Raw genomic sequence first — 20,288 nt, forward strand, 5'->3', positions numbered from 1 at the left:
AACTGCAGTTAAATGCAGTGATTGTTTTCCCCCTGAAAGATCTCTCACAGTTTTAACAATACCATGGGATCTAACTGAGCGATTGTCGGCTGATTTACACTGTGACTCTGCGTGTCTGAAACCAGAGCCCGGACATTTAGTCCACAAACCCGAGAAGAAAAGTCCAGATGAGGACATGCTTTTGCAGAATACTCTCTGGGGCTTTCTTGGCACACCTCCGGCCACGCTGCAGCGCCGAGAGCTGCCCTCAGCCCCAGCTCTTGTGCTGCCCAAACATCAACCTGGGGACTGCCAGCGATGCGTTTCTTTTCCAGCTGGATAACTGGTGTTGCCTGACTGGTTGGGTCCTTTCCACGCATATTTTTAAACAACTTCACAAAATCCCGGCGAGTCAACTGGTATTTCTCAGGAGCATTTCATTATGAAATTGTTAGCAATTTGATGCAAGTCTTTAAAACTCAATTAAAAGCAAACAGCGTGTTCCTTGAAGCCAGAAGTCAGACTGCTTTGCAAGACCGTTGCTCTAAACGCAGTAGGATTCATGCCCGTAATCCGCTCTCCGTTCATCGGTTGCTAGTATAGATAAAACTTGCTGCTCAAAACAAAAATAATTAATAGCTTTGTTTGATGCCGGAAGATATTTATCTCTGCTGGTTTTATGAGCTGTATTTTTAAAGCCCCACGATTACTTTATCGTTCAAATTGTTAAAATAATAATAATGGATGTTGGTCTCTCTTCACTGATTCGAAAAGCCAGACGTTGCTAACGTTGTTGGTTTTGTTGACTATGGCTTGACATACTCATTCGCTTCCGAGACCAACAAATCTGCAGAGAATTCCCTACAGATTATTGAGAGATGATGTGAATAATGTGAAGTGTGTCCCCAAAGACTTTCAGGATGGATATGCATAATCAAGCATGCAGTTCTCAATACTAATTCTAATTACCTTTCCCCCCCCTCTAAATCGCTAAGGTTCCCCAACCAGAGATGTGGGGCCTTCATTAGGTCTGAAGAAATCCAGCTCGTTAGAAAGCCTGCAGACAGCCGTTGCTGAGGTGACTCTGAATGGTGATATTCCCTTCCACCGCCCGCGCCCGCGAATTATCCGAGGACGAGGCTGCAATGAGAGCTTCAGAGCTGCCATAGACAAATCATACGATAAACCTGTAGCAGATGATGATGATGAAGGCATGGAAACTTGTAAGTAAACTATTGCTGTACATAAAGAATGCTAACAACATAGGCTAATTCCTTTAGAAAGTGATTAGAAGTAGTGGGAGATAATTTTAGGATTTCTAAAGAATAGAACTAACTTCTTTTCATCAATTTTTTTTCAGGCTTTATCCCTTCATATGCGTTAACAGATTGCAACACTCTGTGGCTTTCTTCCTTTCTAAAATAAGGAAATAAGATTATTAGGAATGTGTTTACTTAAATTACTATGAAAATTTTCTGTAAGACAGCTAATTAATTTACTAATGTAAGCTAGAAAAAAATATGCAGAAAGACAAAAACCCCACTGAATTTATGTTACAAAAATATGCGCATCTAACTTTGAAAGAGTACATTTGTAGTGTCTGGGGGGGGAAAAGAAATCACTGTCCTTTAATTAGAGTGAGTAAGGCTGGCAGATCTAATAAAATATAAAGTTAATGATCAGCTATTACCCACCCTAATGGGCATTCATTTACATTTTCAGTTCTTTAACCCGAAGTATGACCCAACATGTGGAGAATGTCATTAACATAAAAGAATCACTTCAAAGCTAACCTTATCATTATTGAACTATGTAAGAATGGGCTGGTAAAATGACAACTTGTATTGAATGAAAATAGTATGAATGGTAAATTACCTCAATCAAGGGTTGTATTAAAATCATTGAATTTTTAACCTTCATGTTGCACTACTTTCAACTTGTCACACACCAGCAGAATTTTTTTCAATAAACCTAGAGCTAGTTAGAAGTTTGTGAATGAAGATGGTGGTGGGAAGGTTGAAGTAGTAAAATGTTTAGCCTGAACGCTAACAAAAAAGGCTTGAAAAGAGATTTTTTCACTCTCCGTTCTTTTTAAATTTTTTTAGTTTCAGAAAGTCTATTTCATAAGCTTCATTCCTTGGTGTTCTTTCATAAGCTACTTGTGTAATCACGCTTATTTTTTCAAAACTCTTTGGTTTTTTTGTTTTTTTTTTTTTTTTTTTAAATCTGCCTGTTTCTAAAAGTGTTCTGAGGCTGAAAGGGAGGTCATTTTGCCAGTCACTTTTCTCAAAGGTAGTTATGGAGGGAATTAATTCTGCTTCGCTTTTCCAACACCTAGCAATTTCACGCCGCAGTGAGGCTAAATGCTGGTCTGGTGCTGCTGGCTGTCAATCTATTTCTGGCCAGTAGAAGAATAGGTATGAGAAAATGTGTAGTGATCCTGATCATTCTCCCAGACTGCACGCCTGTGGTCTTTTGGGACGTAAGACCATGTTTTTCTAGAAGGCCTTGTTTGGTCCAAGCCCGCCGATAGTAGTATCCTGTTTTGAGGCATCAGGTATCAAAGGCTTATCTAGAAGTTACAGACGGTTTAACTTCATTTGGCCAAAAATACAGCAAAACTGTTGTCACGAAACACTTTCTAGGTGAGTATAGGTTTACGATAATACTGTAAGGGGTTTTGAGCTTGTTGATGCAATGCATAGAGAGTAGCAAGGAAGCATTTGATGGCTTTTGTGTCCTTTGCATGGGAGTAGCGGAAACCAGACAAAACCTTCTGGCTGAAATCGAAACGCCATGCGGTGAGTCTTTGCCCTCATCTCTCTGTGTGGATGACGTCGTCTAGCCCTGGTGGACCAGGAGCCACCTCGGTGTCATGGGAGAGCAAGAGTGAGGCTGTTCTCAAATCTCACATGCTAAAGAAGGTCTGGGCAAAGTGTGACCAAGCTACGTGCGTAGAACCGCGCGTTCTGTTGCGTTACTTGTGGTTTAATACCTTCCATGTATTATAATAAAACATCTAAGTAGTAATCCAGAAATTTGCAGTGCCACGTGAATAGAAGTAGCTGGGTAGCAAAGCAACTACAGTAAGTTGGTTGGGCGGAATTCAGCCCTGGAGGTCTTCTCTTTCTCACGGTGGCTGTGGGAGCTTAAGAGCTGGCCCAGCCGTATGCCGGCCCAGCTCCGTATGGGAGCAGCATAAAACGCTAGGTCCTCAGGTCTGTCTTTCTGAAAACATGTCTGTAGCTGTGTTAAAACTAAAAGCACTGCAGTCTGCACCACTTTGTGTAAATTATATGTGGCCTCAGGTTCCAGAGAATTTACCAAATGGTGTCTTCAGCTGGACAAAGCCTGGGCACATATGAATACGTAGAAGTTAATTTAACAATCTGGTCCTAACGTAACTAATGCCTCACTGCTGCCATAATGACATTGCCTAAGTTTTTTTTAATTGTATTTAATTATTCCATAATTGTTTGAAATTAAAATGTGGCTTTCTCTCATTATAAAACCCAGGCAAACATGTTGGTGGTCAATTTGCTGATGCCCTTGAGGTTGGATCCATTTGTCTCACTTGAATTTTTTCCCCTTTCTCCTCCAAGTGTTTCAGCGCTGAGAGTGCTTCTTTCTTCCAGCCAGTGACCCTCTTTGGAGTAGCAAATAACAGCACTGCAATATATTGTATAGAGGAATTCTTAACATGTCATCACCCCATATACAAAAGCTATAAAAATATAGGTAGTATGTGTGGCAATAGGGCTGACTCTCTTCTGGATGTACTTGCTGCCCTTGGAAAAACATGATATTAAATTACTAAACGCAGGATGAAAATCAGATAGCAGTGACCAGTTCTGGGGTACCATTTTAAAAAGTATTTGAGAAGATGTGTGTGAGTTTTAATGGCTGTAAAGAAGTAACATTTGTGGAAAGGTGTGGGTGTTCGGCTTTTACAGATCGTTTTTTTTTTCTGCCTTTTTTTTTTTTTTTTTTTTTTGTTTCCTTAATACTTGAAATAGCTGACTGGAAGCAAAATGTTTATCTTTAGCGTCTTGAATGAGAACAAGGCATTTGGATTGGGAGAGATTGACAAAGCTTTCTAATCTTTTGCTGAATCTTAATTGCTAGAATCTAGGGCTGTATTAAATATCACAACAAGAGGCCTAGAAGCTTAGTGGCAAAATAGCTTCACATTAAGGAGCTTTGATTCCTCATGTGCATCTTTTCCATTTTATGGCCTAATTAGGAGAATAGCTTCATAATACCTGTTTGTGTAGTTCTCCATAGTACAGTGTGGTTCATGAAATGACACTAGTTTTCAGGTTTAATTGATGTTTAAAGTATACTCCAATTTAGTTTTTTGGCTTCAGCATCCTGAATAGGGAGGCAGGAGGTTGCCGGGAAGGAAGGAAATAACAGCACCAAAACAAACGCGTTCTGCGTTTTGCAGTAACCTAATGTCATTACTGCAACTTAGCAAAAATTAGAAGTTTCATTTCAAGGCTGGGCTTGAATTTTAATTGAGCAGCATTTGCATTTGTTCTAAACACTAGTAATTAGGTGTATGTTAATTGCAGAATAACTGTGCTGCATAAAAGTGAAACAAGTTTCTTCATGTTGAGTCCTTTTAAGAAAACTGGAGATCTATTTACTGCAGCACAGACACCAGTGTCTACTCCAGGAGAAAGGCGTCCCAGTTCACAGGGCTCAGTCTAAGCTATGGAGTTAATTGCAAGAAACTGTGTATGATAGAAGAATATTTATTGCAGCACAAGTGTGGAAAGGAGGCAATATTATCTCCATAGAATACACAAAAGAAAAAATAAGAGGAAGCATTGTTAATGCCGAGTTGTTCAGCAACTCGGCATAGCACAGTACACTTAATACGTATTTAGGATTAATTTAATGTATTGTTACATGAGTATGAACAACCATAGGTCAAAACCGATTCATCTTTAAAATTCTAGCAATGGAGTACCAAGTAAATGTTTGACTTCAAAATTTGTCAGAAATTTAATGCAATTCTTTTTTACTAATTATGTTCGTTTGCAAGTACAATCTTTTAAATGTCTAGTTGGTTTTAACTGGAACAGATTGTAGCTATAAATTAACATGCAAAAAATTAGCATTTCTATTCCAAAGTGGTTTTCCACTACTCTTTTAATAATAACTAAATATCATTCCAGACACTGACTAAGAAACACTGTGACCAAAAAAAGTACAAGTACAGCTAGTACAGAGACGGGCACAGGACAGGCCTATTAATTTTCTGAAATACAATTATCCAAATATTAAAACTGTGCCTACGATTGAGAAGCTGTATCACCTGCTTAACTCAGAGTGGTCCTGAAGATAAGTTAACATGAAATGCTGAGACCTGTCCTTCCCCCCTCCGCCCTTTTTTTCCTGGTGGTTTGTACTTGAGTACTAGTTGAGATTCAAAAGTAGTTATTAATGTCGAGATTTATCTGTCTTGGTATGTTTTTCTTGAAATATGTTTATGTGATCTTCCAGGGTTGGAGAATATTTATAGAAAACTTGGGATACTCAGTGAATAAGTACTAAGTCTATTGGACAGGTCCGTGTATTGTAATATTAATGAATAAACAGTATTTTGCTGGCAAGTATCTGAGAGAGAAGAGACAATATTGAATGGCTTTCAGTCAGTGACTTGTATACTTTTCATGTACAATGGATTACTTCTAAGGTGAATATGAATGATGACAAAGAAAAGCAAGTTTATATTCTACAGTAGTCTATGTCTGAGAAATTTCTAAAGAATTAACACACTTCTGTTGGCTGCAGAAGAGTCACTGAGGTCTAGAAACATTATTATTAGGCTTAACAGTAAGAAGCCGTAAACATATGCTAAACTGAAAAATGATTTTTTCCTTCTATAAGCTGTGGCCATTTCCAAATCTTATTGAGTACACAAAAAAATTTCTTTCCATAGACTGTATATATAAAGCAAAACTGTATTTTTCGACTTCTACTGCCAAAAGTTGTTTGGAGCCTTTGTATTCATTCGAGCTACAGGAGGCAGTGCAAAGTATGCATCTGTGATCCTAATTGCTGCTTTGTGCTGTCTGTTGGAAAATTGGGAGATGGTGTAGCCCTGCTCAGAATGGGATGATATAAAATGTTAGAGCTCCTAGAAGGTCACAGTTTCACCAGCCATGCAGTGCAATTTTTGGACTCGGCTTTAAGGCAAAATGGTTGCAGGATTCTGACCCATGAGCTTGAACTGTTTCATTTCTTTCTCACTAAGCTACTGGAGGAATTTTCCTTTTTTGAGTGGGTTGTTTCTTGGTCATTTTTCTTTCAGACTTTCTGAAAGACGTGTTCTGTTAAGTCTAACCTTGGGTATACTTTAGGATTCTGGGAGTCTTGGTCTTGGATTAGAAACAGAGGAGGTACATGTTATCTGCCCTTAAAGGATTTTACTTGTTCCGCTGGATGGAATCTCCCCACCCGACCCTCCCAGGCTGCCCCATCTCAGCCAAGAATAAAAGTCACGGTGCATGATGTGTTTTAAATGGCTTCAGGAAATGAAGTAGTGTGGCAAAACCATTATGTTACTTGCCATGGAAGAAAAAGTCTATTAAGGCTTGTATTGAGGGTTAACAGTCCTTAATGTCTTTCATATTTTTATGAGAGTATTACGAAGAATTTACTGACAGGGCGTGCTGCACTGCTGTTGTTTCTTCCTGCAGATATTTCTAAAGCTTCCCTCAACTGATTTAGATACTGAAACAAAACAGACCAATTAACATTACTTTGCTAATCCTCTTATTAATCCATACATTAGTCAGAGTATCCACAAAGCACGAACCGTGTTTTGCAGAGTGTCCTGCAAAGGTGAATTCCCTGATTTTGGGAGTTAATTAGTACAAAAGAACATTCTGGGAAACCCCAACGTGAGCAGATACTGATTTTGGAAAAAAAAAAAAAAAAAAAAGATTATTTTGTGGTTGTGCATATATCCTGCCTCAAAATACGTTATGCAATATACCAAAAAGCCTGCCCTTGTCGTATGTTCTTATCCCACTGATGTTTCTTAACATGTGCTTTCAGTGGAGGAAGACACAGAGGAGAGCTCAAGATCTGGTAGAGAATCTGTGTCCACAGCAAGTGACCAGCCGTCCCACTCGTTGGAGAGACAGATGAATGGAAGCCAAGATAAAGGAGACAGAAAAAAGGCTGGAAAGGAAAAGAAGAAAGATCGGGACAAAGAGAAGGATAAAATTAAGGCAAAGAAAGGAATGCTGAAAGGCTTAGGAGACATGTTCAGGTAGGTGCTTTGCAATCAAATGTAGAGTGAGTTATAAAAAGAAATTTCGTCTTTTAGTTATTCATTTATGTTGTGTCTGTTTGCTGAGGCCATATTTCACTGTACAAATATACATGATGTGTATAGGCTGATTTCTCGATTTTTGAGCCTCTGGGTGGTGTCATGGAAGGGAAGCAGCTCAGAATGAAGAGGAGATGGCTGGAAGACTAAAAGGGCTGCAAAGGAAAAAGTGGTTTTAAGCAGCAAACTGCTTGGTCTTGGAAAGAGTCTTTGGTGATGTCTAAATAGTGCACATATCCTTTGACAGGTCAAACAATTTTGGCTTTTGGTTTTTTCTTAAACTGTGCTGTTCCTAATACTGTACCCAAAGCTTATGTGCTGCCAAATGAATGTTTTTCTTTGCTTTACTATTAAGACTGTTGCTCTGGTGGAGGCATGATGCGAAAGAGATGAATCAGTTTGAGATTGAAAAACAGCGTGCTCCTCTCAAGGAAAACAGGATCTAAATAAGGTTGTGTGCTCTGAGAACCCCCAGTCTGGAGAAAGGGTCAGTGAAAGACCTGATTTTTACTGAGCAGGGAGCTTTTTTGAAAGAGGTCGTCTCTCCAGCAGACATAAGTGATCTGAAAGGAGCAGACTGCTGAGGGACGCCCTGCTGTTCTGGGTAAACGGTGAAACATGACAAACACCTTTGATCACTTGTGGGAAAGGGTGAGAGCAAGAAAATCAGTCTTTCTTTTAGCTAGCTAGAGTAAATAAATATATTTCCCAGAAAAAACAATATTAAGGCAGTATTTGTTTTCTTTTGTATATGCAGTGATTAATTATTTAATTTTGAAGTGAGATACCAGTATTATTTTAAAGATTTATTAGCAGTGATTCTGCTCTGAAAACATGTAAGTGGAGCTCCAGTTAACTTTCATCCTGTCACCTTCTTTATCCTGTAAAACATTATTCGAACCTAGGTTGTAACTGCGTAGGTTCTTGAGAGTTGTTCTGTGTCTGTGAATCATGTCGCAAACTTAATGGAAAAACTAGTTAATTGGAAAATATTAGTTAATTCGGAAAAAAGTAGTTAATTAGAAAATATTAGTTAGAAAATGTGTTTAGAAAACACAAAATAGTATCAGGTTGCTAGACAGCATATGCTACAGAACACCAAAAGAGTCATAGGAGAGAGTTCCACCCATCAGATGGGAGGGGAGCTCTTGAGCCTGGTCGCCTGCAAGTCCCACGGGGATGCCCTGGTCCTCCTGGTGTTTGCCTGCCTAAATTCAAGCCTGGAGCAGAGAGTTGCACCCCATGCTGGGGGAGGGCGGAAGGTAGGTGATATGAAATATTGCTTGGTTCTTTTCTGCAGTCTTGCCATTTTTATACAGCAGAAAGGACAGGTGAAATTGAGGCGCGTTATACATGATAAATTCTGTGGGCTCTAAGTACCGTAAGTGCTATCTCCTGAGTTCAGTCAGAAAGTGTTTTCAGCATCTTGATAGCTTGGGCATCTCCTTGGTTTCCTCCTGTGTAACATTCCCAGTACCCAGAGGACCTGTGAGGTGGCTGCTTTATCTCGCAAGCTTTGGAATGCGGGCAAAGGGTTGATTTGCAGAGGGTCCCGTCCAAAGAGAGGAGCCTTCACGTTCCAGAGAGCCGGCTGGGCGCGGGGCTCAGCAGCTTCTCTCTGTCCTCCAGCCTTAGAGCCTAATGTCTGGTGTTCCTGTGTAGCTTGGAAAGCTCTAGATGGAAACGAGTGCAAAAGTGGAAATTAATACCGTTTTTAATCGGGTGCTCCCAGCGAAATAGGAAGTAACCTTGTGTGTACGCTTGATATAACACTTCTGAAATCTTTAATCTGGAAACAACAGTGATTTGACCGATAGGAAGATCTGATGATCACTTTGTTGTTTGCTCTTCATAACAGTCAACGTTTCCTTGAGTTATTTTTTTTCTCTCGCTACCATTTCTGAGTGAACTTTACTTTTCAGTCTCCTCTTAATTAACGTGGGAGCGATGCTATCCAGATGCAGTTGACTCCTCCTGGATCTGTAAATTAGCTTGCACCTTGTCAGCCCACCCAAGAGAGATGCTCCTGGCAAGCAGGAAAATGCTGATTGAAGGAATTAAGCATTATGCCTCATTTCCACGCGGTGCTTGATTTGCTTTGTTGACAGGCTTCTCAATCGTGGTTTAGAGATGGGCTTTATTATGTCTGCAAGATAAGCTACTACTTCTGCCTATAACATGCTTTGTTTTTCTGTACATCTGACATATATCGTAGATATCAAGTAATCACTGAAAGAAGTTGTGCGATAGAAACTAATGATGACAGCAACATTTAAAATTCAAGCCACGATCAAAGCATAATTGGATGTTTTGGTTCTGTGCAACATTGTGATTTCTTTGTAGTTCTTTTTCTTTTCTCCTTTTTCACTGTTTTCCTTCCTTTTCAGTGCTCTTATCTTAAAATAATCTTTCTTCATTAGGTTGTATGGGCAAGAACGCTTGTGGGATGAAATTACTGTTAATTGACGCTTTATTCCGATGTCTGTGTTTAGCCAAGGGGCTTTTTATTGCCTATATGCAAACTGGCAGCTCATAAAGTGGAATCTGTGTGATATATAAAAATTAAGTCTCCTTGCCTTCAGTTAAAATCTTAGGATTTGCTACTGGGATCTTCATTAAACTGTACTGTGAGATGGAAACTCCTACGAGAGAACCCTGGGTTACATTTATCCTTCAGCTTGTAGTCATCATTTCCAAGAAATCCCGGGATGATTCAGGTAGCGGGTTAAGATCACAAGTAAATCTTTCAAACGCTTCCATTGTTTTACTGCTCTTATCAAACATAGTAAATAGGATTGCCCTAACTGTGAAGGAGAACCGTAAAAGGCAGGGTGCAGCCTGGGTGGCTCTGACACGCACAGCTCCCGTTATTTCCAGAGGACCTTCGCTGACATTGGGCTGCGGACAGCCTGAAAGTTCACCCTTCTCACTGTGAAATAAATCTGTCCGAGCATGTGTGTATTTCTTTTTTCAAATTGACATCTCAGGGCAGAACAGAATAATTTATTTAGATTTGTCATTTGGCTGAGAAGTCCCTTTCTCTTCACAGATGAATATAGGGCAAAACCTAGAGAAGTGCTGAACAAAAATATTGCTGTATTGGAGGAGATGCGGGTGCTGCAGAGGTTTGCTTACACCTGAATGGATTTGTTTTACCTGAATAGTCACATCGTTCCTGTCTTTCTTATCCCTTCAGTGGGACCACGTGCCATGTCGCGGGGCTGTAATCACGTACTGAATGAGGGGCTGCGCAGTTCCTTCTCCATTGCTGGCCTTTAGGGGGTGCCTGGGTGGCCCCACGTAGACAAACAGTTTTTGGGAAGCTGATACAAAGTTCTGCTAGTTTTTGTGTTTCACTACTAAGAAGGCTTGACTGGGTATATGTTTTGACATCAGAAGCTTATAAAAATCTGTACGCTTCTTCAAGTGCAATCTAAAATATGTTTACTCATTTCTGAGTCTGATTTTGTTTAAGTAGAGATTTTGCTTCTTGATAAAAATCAACCTGACAAAACCAATCAGTTGATAAATAAGTCATTGTGGTGTTGCCTTAAAGAAAGAGGCTTCACAGTTTCAAACAGCGCACCTGTAATTAGTGCCAGGAGGGATACATTAATTTTATGGGCTTCTACGTCGTGCATTTCTTTGACATTCCTCTCCCGAGAGAGAAAAATTCTATATGCCGCCTTCTTTTCCCCTCTTGACCCTGTCATGCACAGGCTGTTTTCATTTATGAAAGTGGGCGCCCTCGGGGCATAAGATAGGGAGATCCGAGTTATGTTCTTATTTGCAGGTTTTGGGTGGTGATGAAGTGGCACTCTGCTGTGGTGCAGCTGCTCACTTAAGATCCTGCACTTCCTTCATGCTTATGCCCAGTGTACAGGCTCGGGTGTTGTCTCTAGATGGGTGACTGGACTGGTTATCACTAACAGGTGATAAGCAAATGAAGTGGTAGCTCCACATCTTCCCCCAGCTTCCTCAAGCCATATATAATTTTCCTCTACGGTCACCCCTGAACCAGGGTTCTTTAATACAGTGGCATTACTGTGATTATGCCCATTTTGGGGGGAATCTATCTTGTTTGCAAGGAAGTAGACAGCCACGCTTTTACTGAGGAGTTTGTATAGGAGAAATCTAATTGGAGAGTTTTATGACAGAAAAAATACGTCCAGCAAGTGGTCAGTCGTAGGAGAGGATGTATCTGAAGAATAACATCTTTAGAAGAAACTGAACTACCAAGATGTTGAGAATAAGGAGGGAGAAAAAGCAGCTTTGGGTTTCCGAAGGGAGGAAGGGAGTAGGGAGGCCAAGCTATCTGGCCGCGTCTTACTGAAAATATTGGAGGGACTGGTTATTATCGGTCACGGCCCGATAATAAAAAACCTGCTGAAACAAGTAGACATCAATATGATCGGATAAAAATGGATTTGCAAATACAAATGGTATGTTTGAGTTTACGTGGGGAACCGGTGAGGAGAACAGAAGATGGGGGATTATATACACATTGTGTCTTAACCTTGAGTTGAAGCAAGAAAGTATCTGCATTGGTTTTGGAGGTTGCTTATGAGATGGTTGTAATGTAATTTGAAACAACTGTGGATAAGTATGTTATATGAAATAAGTAAATTTTCTGCTGTAGGGATTAATACCTCAGTCCCACATAAACATAACTTTTCAATGGGCAACATTAGCACTGTATGTTGAAGTTTGTGGAACAAGGCAGTATGCTTAAAAGTAATCGCGTGCGTAGTTGTTTTCAGTACCAGAGGCTGTGTATTTCAAGATCTGGCCTGTAATGCTGATGGAAATGTGAAGTCGTAATGTATGGTAACTGAGCTTTAATTCCTCTCTTAACTATTGTAGCGTACAGGTGGGTAAATCAGCGCACTGGATAGCCAATGCAAACGTAATATTCCCAGATTACCATTAAAATCTAATCCTAATTAGATTTAATTACATTTAAAATGATTACTGGGAGCTTTGCAGTGTTGTATTTTCCAGTTCTGTGAGAGGAAATAGGTAATTTAGTTTGCAACCTTGTTTAGCTGAAATCAGATATACTGTTGTCTCTTCCCTTCCCACCCCCCCACCCCCAACTGCTTCCAAGGTGCACTGGACATGTCCAGATTCATAAACATGTTATTTGTAGCTTTGAATTACACATTTCAACCACATTAGCCGTCTGAGACCTCTGACTGGGCATTTGGGAGAATAGCCTGCATGGATTACTGTTGCTTGTGACATGACTTCCTTGTATTGCCTACTCTGGTTTCCATTTGAGTTTTCTCATCGTAATGTCTGTGAGGAGATGAAAAGCAAATCACAAGGGTTATACCATTGATTTAGTAATTACCTTCTTTCTCTTTCATCTAATAACAACCTTCAGACTTTTAAGCAGGCACATGACAAAAAGGTATCTGAGTTGTGTAAAATACTGTCGAATTATACCCTAATCAACAGGACTGGCAAATACCTCGAACTCGATCAAATAAAATCTGTACTCTGATTTTCATCATTGGGTAGCTTAAGAAGCAGCAATAATGGCATTTTCTTTGGAAGCATGACTAATGGGACTTTGTGTTGGTGAATGACACTTACCGATGTACGGACTTAATAGAAAACATAGGAACGAGCTCTGAAAGTTGGAATTCTTTTCTTTTGTGCTTTGCTGATGGCACAAAACACCATGAATCTTGAGCCTTAGAATATAGTGGAGGAGGTTATTGCTTAAACACCTGTCGGCTGTATCATTTCAAACGTGGAAGCTCGTTCCTCGCCCACTGAATTGCGCCTGGGTTTGCTAATGCTCGTCTGAGAACGTCGCCGGCAGCTTGCGGCGCTTGTGCTGAGACTTTCATCAGCAACGCTGAGCTGGGTCGCTGCTCAGGTAAATGGCATCTGCGGCCATTTGCGCTCCGGTTTTTGCCTGCTACTGCTATGAGCCAGCTGGCACAACTGTCATTAAGTCTACATCTGCTTCCCTTCTTCTGCCACCAGCTAGAAAATGGGTGACCCCCTTCGATCCTAGATGCGGGGTCTAAGCGTGATGCCTTTTCAAGGTTCAGAGGAGCAGCCCAGTCCTCGTCCCTGCTACAAGGTGGATACGGCTAATGGCACCTTCTTGTCCTGCGCTGCTCTGGGCTACTTTGTCCTGATCGGTTTTCGAAGTTTCAGCCAGCCCCTGGGATGCGCAGAATCAGAAGAGGCTTTCAAATGAAATCAGCCATGCAGCAAATTGTCATCTTTGATGCAGACAATTACCCGGGACTCTTATAAATGTCTTTCAAAGCATTTTCATATTCTTCGCTTCCTTCTTTCCAATTAGAAGTAAATAAGGGACTGAAAGAGATAAGCGCGATTGAAAATAGCTTTTCTTTTCTTTTTTGGAAAGGCAAGCCGTGCTCCTTCCTTCCTCTCTGCACTTTTTCTCCGTCCTGTTTCCTGCTGCTTGGTGGAACCAGTTGCTTCGTGGAACCGTGTGTTTCATTGCCTGCAGCCCCAAACACACCATGTTATTGACGAAGATGTCATTGGGGCAGGGGGCGGTGGAATGGGAATGGGTGGTGTTTCTAAACCAACAACTTCACGTAATCTGTCAAGGGTTTAAGGAATGCGGCTTCATTAAGTGGTTAGTAAACTCTGTGACTTGTAAACGAAACACAGAAAGCGGCAGTATGCGATTGCGCGAGGGAGATTTGAAGCTAGAGATTAACTTCTTAATCATACGTGGCTTTCTAGTCTGTCATTCTGACGGAAAGCAGGGCTTTGCTCTATGTATTCTTAACACTGGATTTTCCCAGGGTAAATCTTGAACGTGTAAATCTGATGGGGATATATCGCATGTGGGTTTTTTCTAAATTTGAATAGAATCGGGGCTTTTGTTTCCAACATCCAGAAATAAGTGTCGGGATGACCTGTTACTAGAGATGAGTTCGTAGCGGCTGCTAACATATTCTCCCAGTATTCTTCCTTTGCTTGTCAGTGAGTTTAAATAGAGAACCTTTGACACCTACAGCACCGTCTCTGCCTGCAAAGCAAGCGAGGGAGGCAGGCGGCGTGACAGCTGAGCCCTCCGCGATCCTGCCCGGCGTTCTGCGGAGCTTCTCTTCCAGGCCTGCCGGATGAATATAGAACGCAAGTGTCAAGGATGACACCTACTTTATAATCTCTGCAAAGCCAGCCTTTTCAGAGAAGAATTTGTTGACAGTTCAGAGATTCAAAGTCAATTTCAGTTTTAGCTCGTATAGAAATAGGATTTTTTCCTCCACCTGATGTGATAATTGAAGACTAACTAGGCAGTGTGCTAGTCCCTGGAAAAGTGTGGTAAATAAATACTGTCTTGAGATGTGAAGGATCTGTTAGATGAAAAGCTCTATTAATGACATTTGTTTTATTATCTGTTGGAAATGTTCTTTGGAGATTTAATTTGCTCCTGATAGCACCTGTACATCGGTATACATTGCGGATACTGCAGATTATGTTTTTGAAAATCCTTTTTGAAACAGGAATAGGAATGTTGTCTTAGATGTAAATTAATGCAACTTAATATGTTTTTATAGCTGAAGATGACATAGGCTATTAAGTCATAGTTACTTGAGGTACTTAAGTTGGCAGCTGCGGGACAGCTCATCCTTTTCTAAAAGGCAAAGCCCCAACTTACTACTGCATTTCACTTCTCGGGAGCAACGATCTGTATTTGCGGGGCTTTGGCAGGCTGACGTCTCCTGTTAGGATTCCCACGTGTCTGACTGTTGAGCAGAGAAATAGTCATTAAAGACAGAGGTGTAAAACGTTTCAGTGAAAATGGCAAAATGAGTACAAGCCAGTATGATTTCTGGAATAGAATATACCAGACTAGAAATAGTCTGTGAGCCCCTGCATTTTGCTGAACGTAGTAAGAAAATAGCGCATAGAAGGCATGCCCTCGTGTTTCCCTGGATGCAGTAAGAAACTAGTGGGTATGAGGCATTCAGAGGGCTTCTTTAGTCTTTTAAGTTGTTTCAGGGAAAAACAAGAGGAACAAAAGTTTGGTAGAAAGAATAAGAGAGAAGGAAATAATAGAAACAATGCCAATGGGGTATACAAGTAGTATTTCCTCCACTTCGAATCTGTTGATGACTACTTCTGGAGGAGAAAAAAGATGGAATTAGGAGGAACTGAAGAGATATTGAAAATACTACGCTCCTAGAGTGATTCAGGCAGGAAGGGATCTCTGCTTGCTTTGATTCCCGCTCACAGCAGTCCAGCTTCAATGTTTCATCAGCTTGCTGACTGTCATGCCCCGTTGAGTTTCACATATCTCCAAGGATGGAGACTCGGCAGCCTGTTCCAGTGCTTAACCACTCTCCTGGTGAAAAGTCTTTGTCCTTGGTAAGAGGAGATAGGAACAAAATACACTGAATAATCACTGGTACAAAAAAAAAATCTGAGTCAATCAATGTGTACTTATCCTTCTGATGAAGCAAAAAGATGTGGAGGTACACTAAGATGGTAATCCAAAAAGTTTAAATTTTAAAGGATTTCTGTAAGATGTGGCTACCCTCAGGGACTTACTGTCCCCACAGTTCCTTGAACACCAAGAATGTAGGAAAATAACACAGCTAGGCATGCATTTGTGACCGTGAGCCACCCATTGTATGCCGAGTGGTAAGGACGAAGTTACCTAGAAACAGGTTATTTTTATTGTGCTTCCAAGCGTCTTACTCCAAATTGTCTTGGACAGGCAACTGTTAGGGTACCAAGCTTGACTGCCAGATACGATGCCTAATAGCATCTGATACGATCCGTGGTTATTTTCTTTGGAACTGAAGGTGGAATAGTCTTACAGATATCTTCCCTTCTATTATTTCATGCTACACCTGTTTTTTAATTAAAAACCTAAAATTTGTGTTGCATTAAGGCTGATACTTTTCACTTTCATGTCAAAGTACAGATAACAAGTAAAACCTCAGACATTTGTAGTTCAGCCAGTCACAAAAGGAGGCGGTTTATGTTACTTTTGGAGGGGGAGAAAGTATTATTTTTAATTCCTTCCATGTTCAGTAGATTCTCAAGAGTTTAATGTAAGAACATAAGAATGTAGTCACACCGAGTTGAATGATACCCAGTAAGTCGCTGTACCCCAATACTGTGTCTCTGACAGTGGTCAGTAGTAGCTGCCAAGTGTGAGGTACCAGAACAGGGTAACAGCATAGCAGTTCTTCCCAGGTCTGTCTTCCAGGCTTTCCATGATCTGCAGCTCGAGGATTTCTTGAGATGGCATCTTTGTGTTAAGTACAAAATAATGGTGTGTATATTCTGTTCTTAGAAATTTGTCCGGTTACTGATGATTCAGTGTATACTTGCCTAATTCCCAAATACTAACAAGATTTGCAGTACGTCATCTACAAAAAAGTCTTTTCGAGGTTGCGTAGAATGACTTTTGTATCAAGGAGCTGCTTTTACATTACAAGTGCGAAGACCTGATTGCAATGCACTGCAGTAGATCTGACTCATTATGTCAGTATTTTATGGCACTCAGGTAAGCATGTTTGCAAAGTAGCAGTAAACCTTTTTGATGTGCAATAACATTTCAGTAGTTAATGTAGTGTTCCACTGCATATTAACTTTTACTGCTTCTGTGCCAACTTACAATAAGCGGGAGTGCAAGGAAAGGCTGTAGATGTTTGTAAAATAGACCCTGCTGGGATGCATTCGCTTCATGAACGAGTTTTACAGCGTATGTTTGCGCTAGCTGATGAAGTGATTAACAGTGGATTTTGAAATGTTTGCTTCTGCAGAAGAGAAATTCATAGTTTCTACAAACGTTAACACTTTTTTTCAGGATTTTTAGTCTTGTAGCCCCTAGCCCTAAAAGGAAAAATAACAGAGTATGGTTTCATGGAACTACTTGGTGGTCTTAACTATTTTCAACAAATACAATAGCATACTACGGATATGGCTGCTTTAAAGTATTTGCTTTATACGTTGAAAATATGTTGGTAATGCTGCACTGGAAGAGAAATGCTCTGTTAGAAATAACTAGTTCCGTAGATATATTAACTTCGTAGACCTGGCTTTGTCAAAGGAATCTGCAGTTAGTCCTTACGTTGTTTGTGCTTGCAATGCAGGAAGCCCTGGGAGTTTGGCAAGCTGCTCAAGCTTTCAAGAGGAACTGTTTTCTCATTTTAAAAACGGGACCGTACCTTGTCCATGCTAGGGTCTCCAAGGGCTTTGATGTCCTGCGGTGTTTCCTGTGTTGTAGAAATACGAAATATTTGTGTGCTAAAAACATATGCTATCTACAGCTTCCAGATGCTGCTGTTGAGTTTAGTTTGAAGGTGGATGGATGGTGGATGGATGACTGAAAATGTATGTAGATTCCCTTTTCTCTGCTATGCTGTTATAGGTGGTACTTAGTAAGAAAATGTGTAATCAGAAACAAAGTTTAGGGATTAGCTCTAAAAGTTTCAAAAAAGAGGATTTAATAACAAATATTCATCTTGAATCTTAGCTGTATCAGCACTTTTGAGTACCACAATAATGAACGTAGTATATTTTTATACCGATTGCAAGTGCTTCTAGCATATTCAACACCAGGTGTGCCAGTGGTATTTAGAATGCAAGCTGAATTGCTATTACACATTTCAACAGCAACGTACTACAAATAAATCTCAAATATTTCACAGTGTTATTATAGATGCTATCTTTGTCTTTAACCCATAGCGCTAAAATCCTGAAATTCGGAGCACAACATGCTGCCACAAGCAGGAGTTTCAGGTGTAATGTTACAGTTAAAGTATTTCTTTTCTCTGATGTTGCTGAGCAGGTAATGATAACAACAGTATTATCATCTGTAACTGTTAGGAGTCCCGATATCATCTGTGGAGCTCGAAATACGTTGCTAATTCTGTTTGCCTTTTATAACTGCAAAAGGAAGAAAACTGCTTGCGTAAGATAAATAAAATGTGGAGACTCAGTGCCATTTTCATTGTTTTTTTTTTTGTTGGGTTTTTTTTTTTTTTTTAAGATTTATTTTAGGCTGTATATTCAGAAGAAATATCAAGATGGCAGTGATAACTGCTGTATACTGTGTGCAGCACCGAGCATGAGCAAAGCTGATCTTATTTGGAGAAGAACATCTCAGGAGCTGGATATCTTTGATGTCAAGATTGGGTTTATTTTAAACGTCATCTGTCTGGGTTCCTAAATAAATGTAGGCCCGGTCAGTCACTTCTCATAGTGCCTGAGCCTGTACAAATGAGAACAAAAATGTGTGTCAGTGTGGGGGGGGCTGGTCCAGGTCTGAGATCTGCTTATTCATAGGAGCTTATTCATATGGTGGTCGGAACCAAACACCGCCCCCCCCCCCCCCCCCCCCAGTCCACATCTCTCGCCTGTAATTAGTCTCATGCAAGTCCTGGTTTGTACACCTTTTCCACCTGAAATAAATCTCAGCTCCCAGCTTGGCCCTGAAATAATCAGCGGTGTAAATCACAGTTGATATAGTTATTTCCACTGCAGTTACCGTGAAGACAGCTCCAGCTCTGGGCACTGGCAGCTGCAGGATGCCGGCTGTCTCCCGGGCTCCAGGTAGCTCTGGGCAAACCCCTGCGCCAGCTGCTGCGGGGACCCGCTGCCAAACTGACTTCCCAGCGACGATCCGCCCGAGTCTTGTTGCCTCCGCTCCGGAGATGCTTTGTTCCGGTGCTGCTGCCGCCGTGCAAAGTCTCGCTCTTGGTTTTCCACCCAGAAGATACTGCGTACATAAACTAAATTTTCGTGCCGCGGGACAGAATATCAGCTGATAGAGTAGGCGGAGGCATGTGAAGCCAGCAGTGGCATACTAACGTATACTAACCAGAGCCTTGGCTCGGGCTAGGTCCTGTACTTCGGCCCTATCTTTCTAGCAAACTTTCAAACTAACGTACTTGTTATTTTTTGCCCTCTCTTTTTATGGCAATGTAGGCTCAAGGCTATTCAATGTAGCTCTAGAGCACCTTGTAAAAGTATCCTATTGGCACTATTTTATTTTTTTTTTTAAGTTAAAGTTATTTTTTTTAGCCCCAAAGAGACTTAGGGTGGCACTGTGGAACCCAGAATGGGACAGGAGACACTAAACTGTAACCTACAGCCACCAGCGCTCGGTGCTGCAGCTCAGCGGGGGAATTGCTCTTCCCTCGGAGAAGGCGACGGCTGCACCCCTCGCCTGTGCTTTGATGACATTTGGGTTAGTCTTGTCCCACAGATCCTACAGTGTTGTCTGTCATCCTCTGCTGGAAAACATCTGTGCCTTCCCTACCTTCTGTACCTGTAAATATGTGAATGAAGCTAAAGATATAGAGTCATCACCTATTGCTTAATTTACCCTACAGAGGTTATTTTCTAGGAGATGTGTATCAACAAAGATTTTCAGTAATTGACAGAAAAAGTGCTGACTGACTTATTAACATTTCTAGGTAATGAGATCTGTAGGGAAGTTTTAATCTTTGGAAGGTTCCGGATGAACTGCCAGTAGTTTGATTAACTTTTTGTGTGTCTGTGTTAACCTTGCTGATTTTATACAGTGTAATTGCAAGGCTGCAAGACTAAGTTGTCGGAATAATCTTACTGCAATTTCCTGGTCTAACTGGCCGGCGTATTACATTTGAGTCCTAGTTTCCCTGCCTGTTGCATGTGCTTAGCGAGCATCTTTAGTGATTTTCGGTTTGTAGCTCACATTTACATAAGGCATGCCATGCGCATACATACGCAAGTGAGCCTTTCAGTTGTAAAATGCAGTTATGAAAACTCTTCATATTCCTGAGGGTTTTTTTTTTTCCCTTTTCTGCCACAAAAGTGTTGAAGCAGATTTCCCTCGCAACTTTCCTTGTTGCCTTTTTTTTTTTTTTTTTTTTGCCTTCTCCTGAGTGCCAGTAAAATGGGTGGGTTTTTATGTTTCATTAGCATTTCTTATAAAGTCTGCCTTTAGACCAGTACCCAT

The 20,288-nt window shown here is 40.7% G+C and overlaps 1 protein-coding gene across 3 annotated transcripts in view; it reads left to right on the forward strand.

Annotated features, from left to right (window-relative positions):
- PARD3 (par-3 family cell polarity regulator) overlaps window positions 1-20,288 on the forward strand; it is a 461,313-nt gene that overhangs the window by 309,806 nt on the left and 131,219 nt on the right. For all 3 annotated transcript variants that reach the window (XM_082480102.1, XM_082480103.1, XM_082480104.1), the window contains 2 exons: window positions 975-1,202; window positions 7,051-7,267. In XM_082480102.1, coding sequence (XP_082336228.1) covers window positions 975-1,202; window positions 7,051-7,267 — 445 coding nt within the window. The remainder of the gene's footprint in view (window positions 1-974; window positions 1,203-7,050; window positions 7,268-20,288) is intronic.

The sequence above is a fragment of the Vanellus vanellus genome (assembly GCF_965231255.1).
Source record: "Vanellus vanellus genome assembly, chromosome: 2".
Lineage (NCBI taxonomy): Eukaryota > Metazoa > Chordata > Aves > Charadriiformes > Charadriidae > Vanellus > Vanellus vanellus.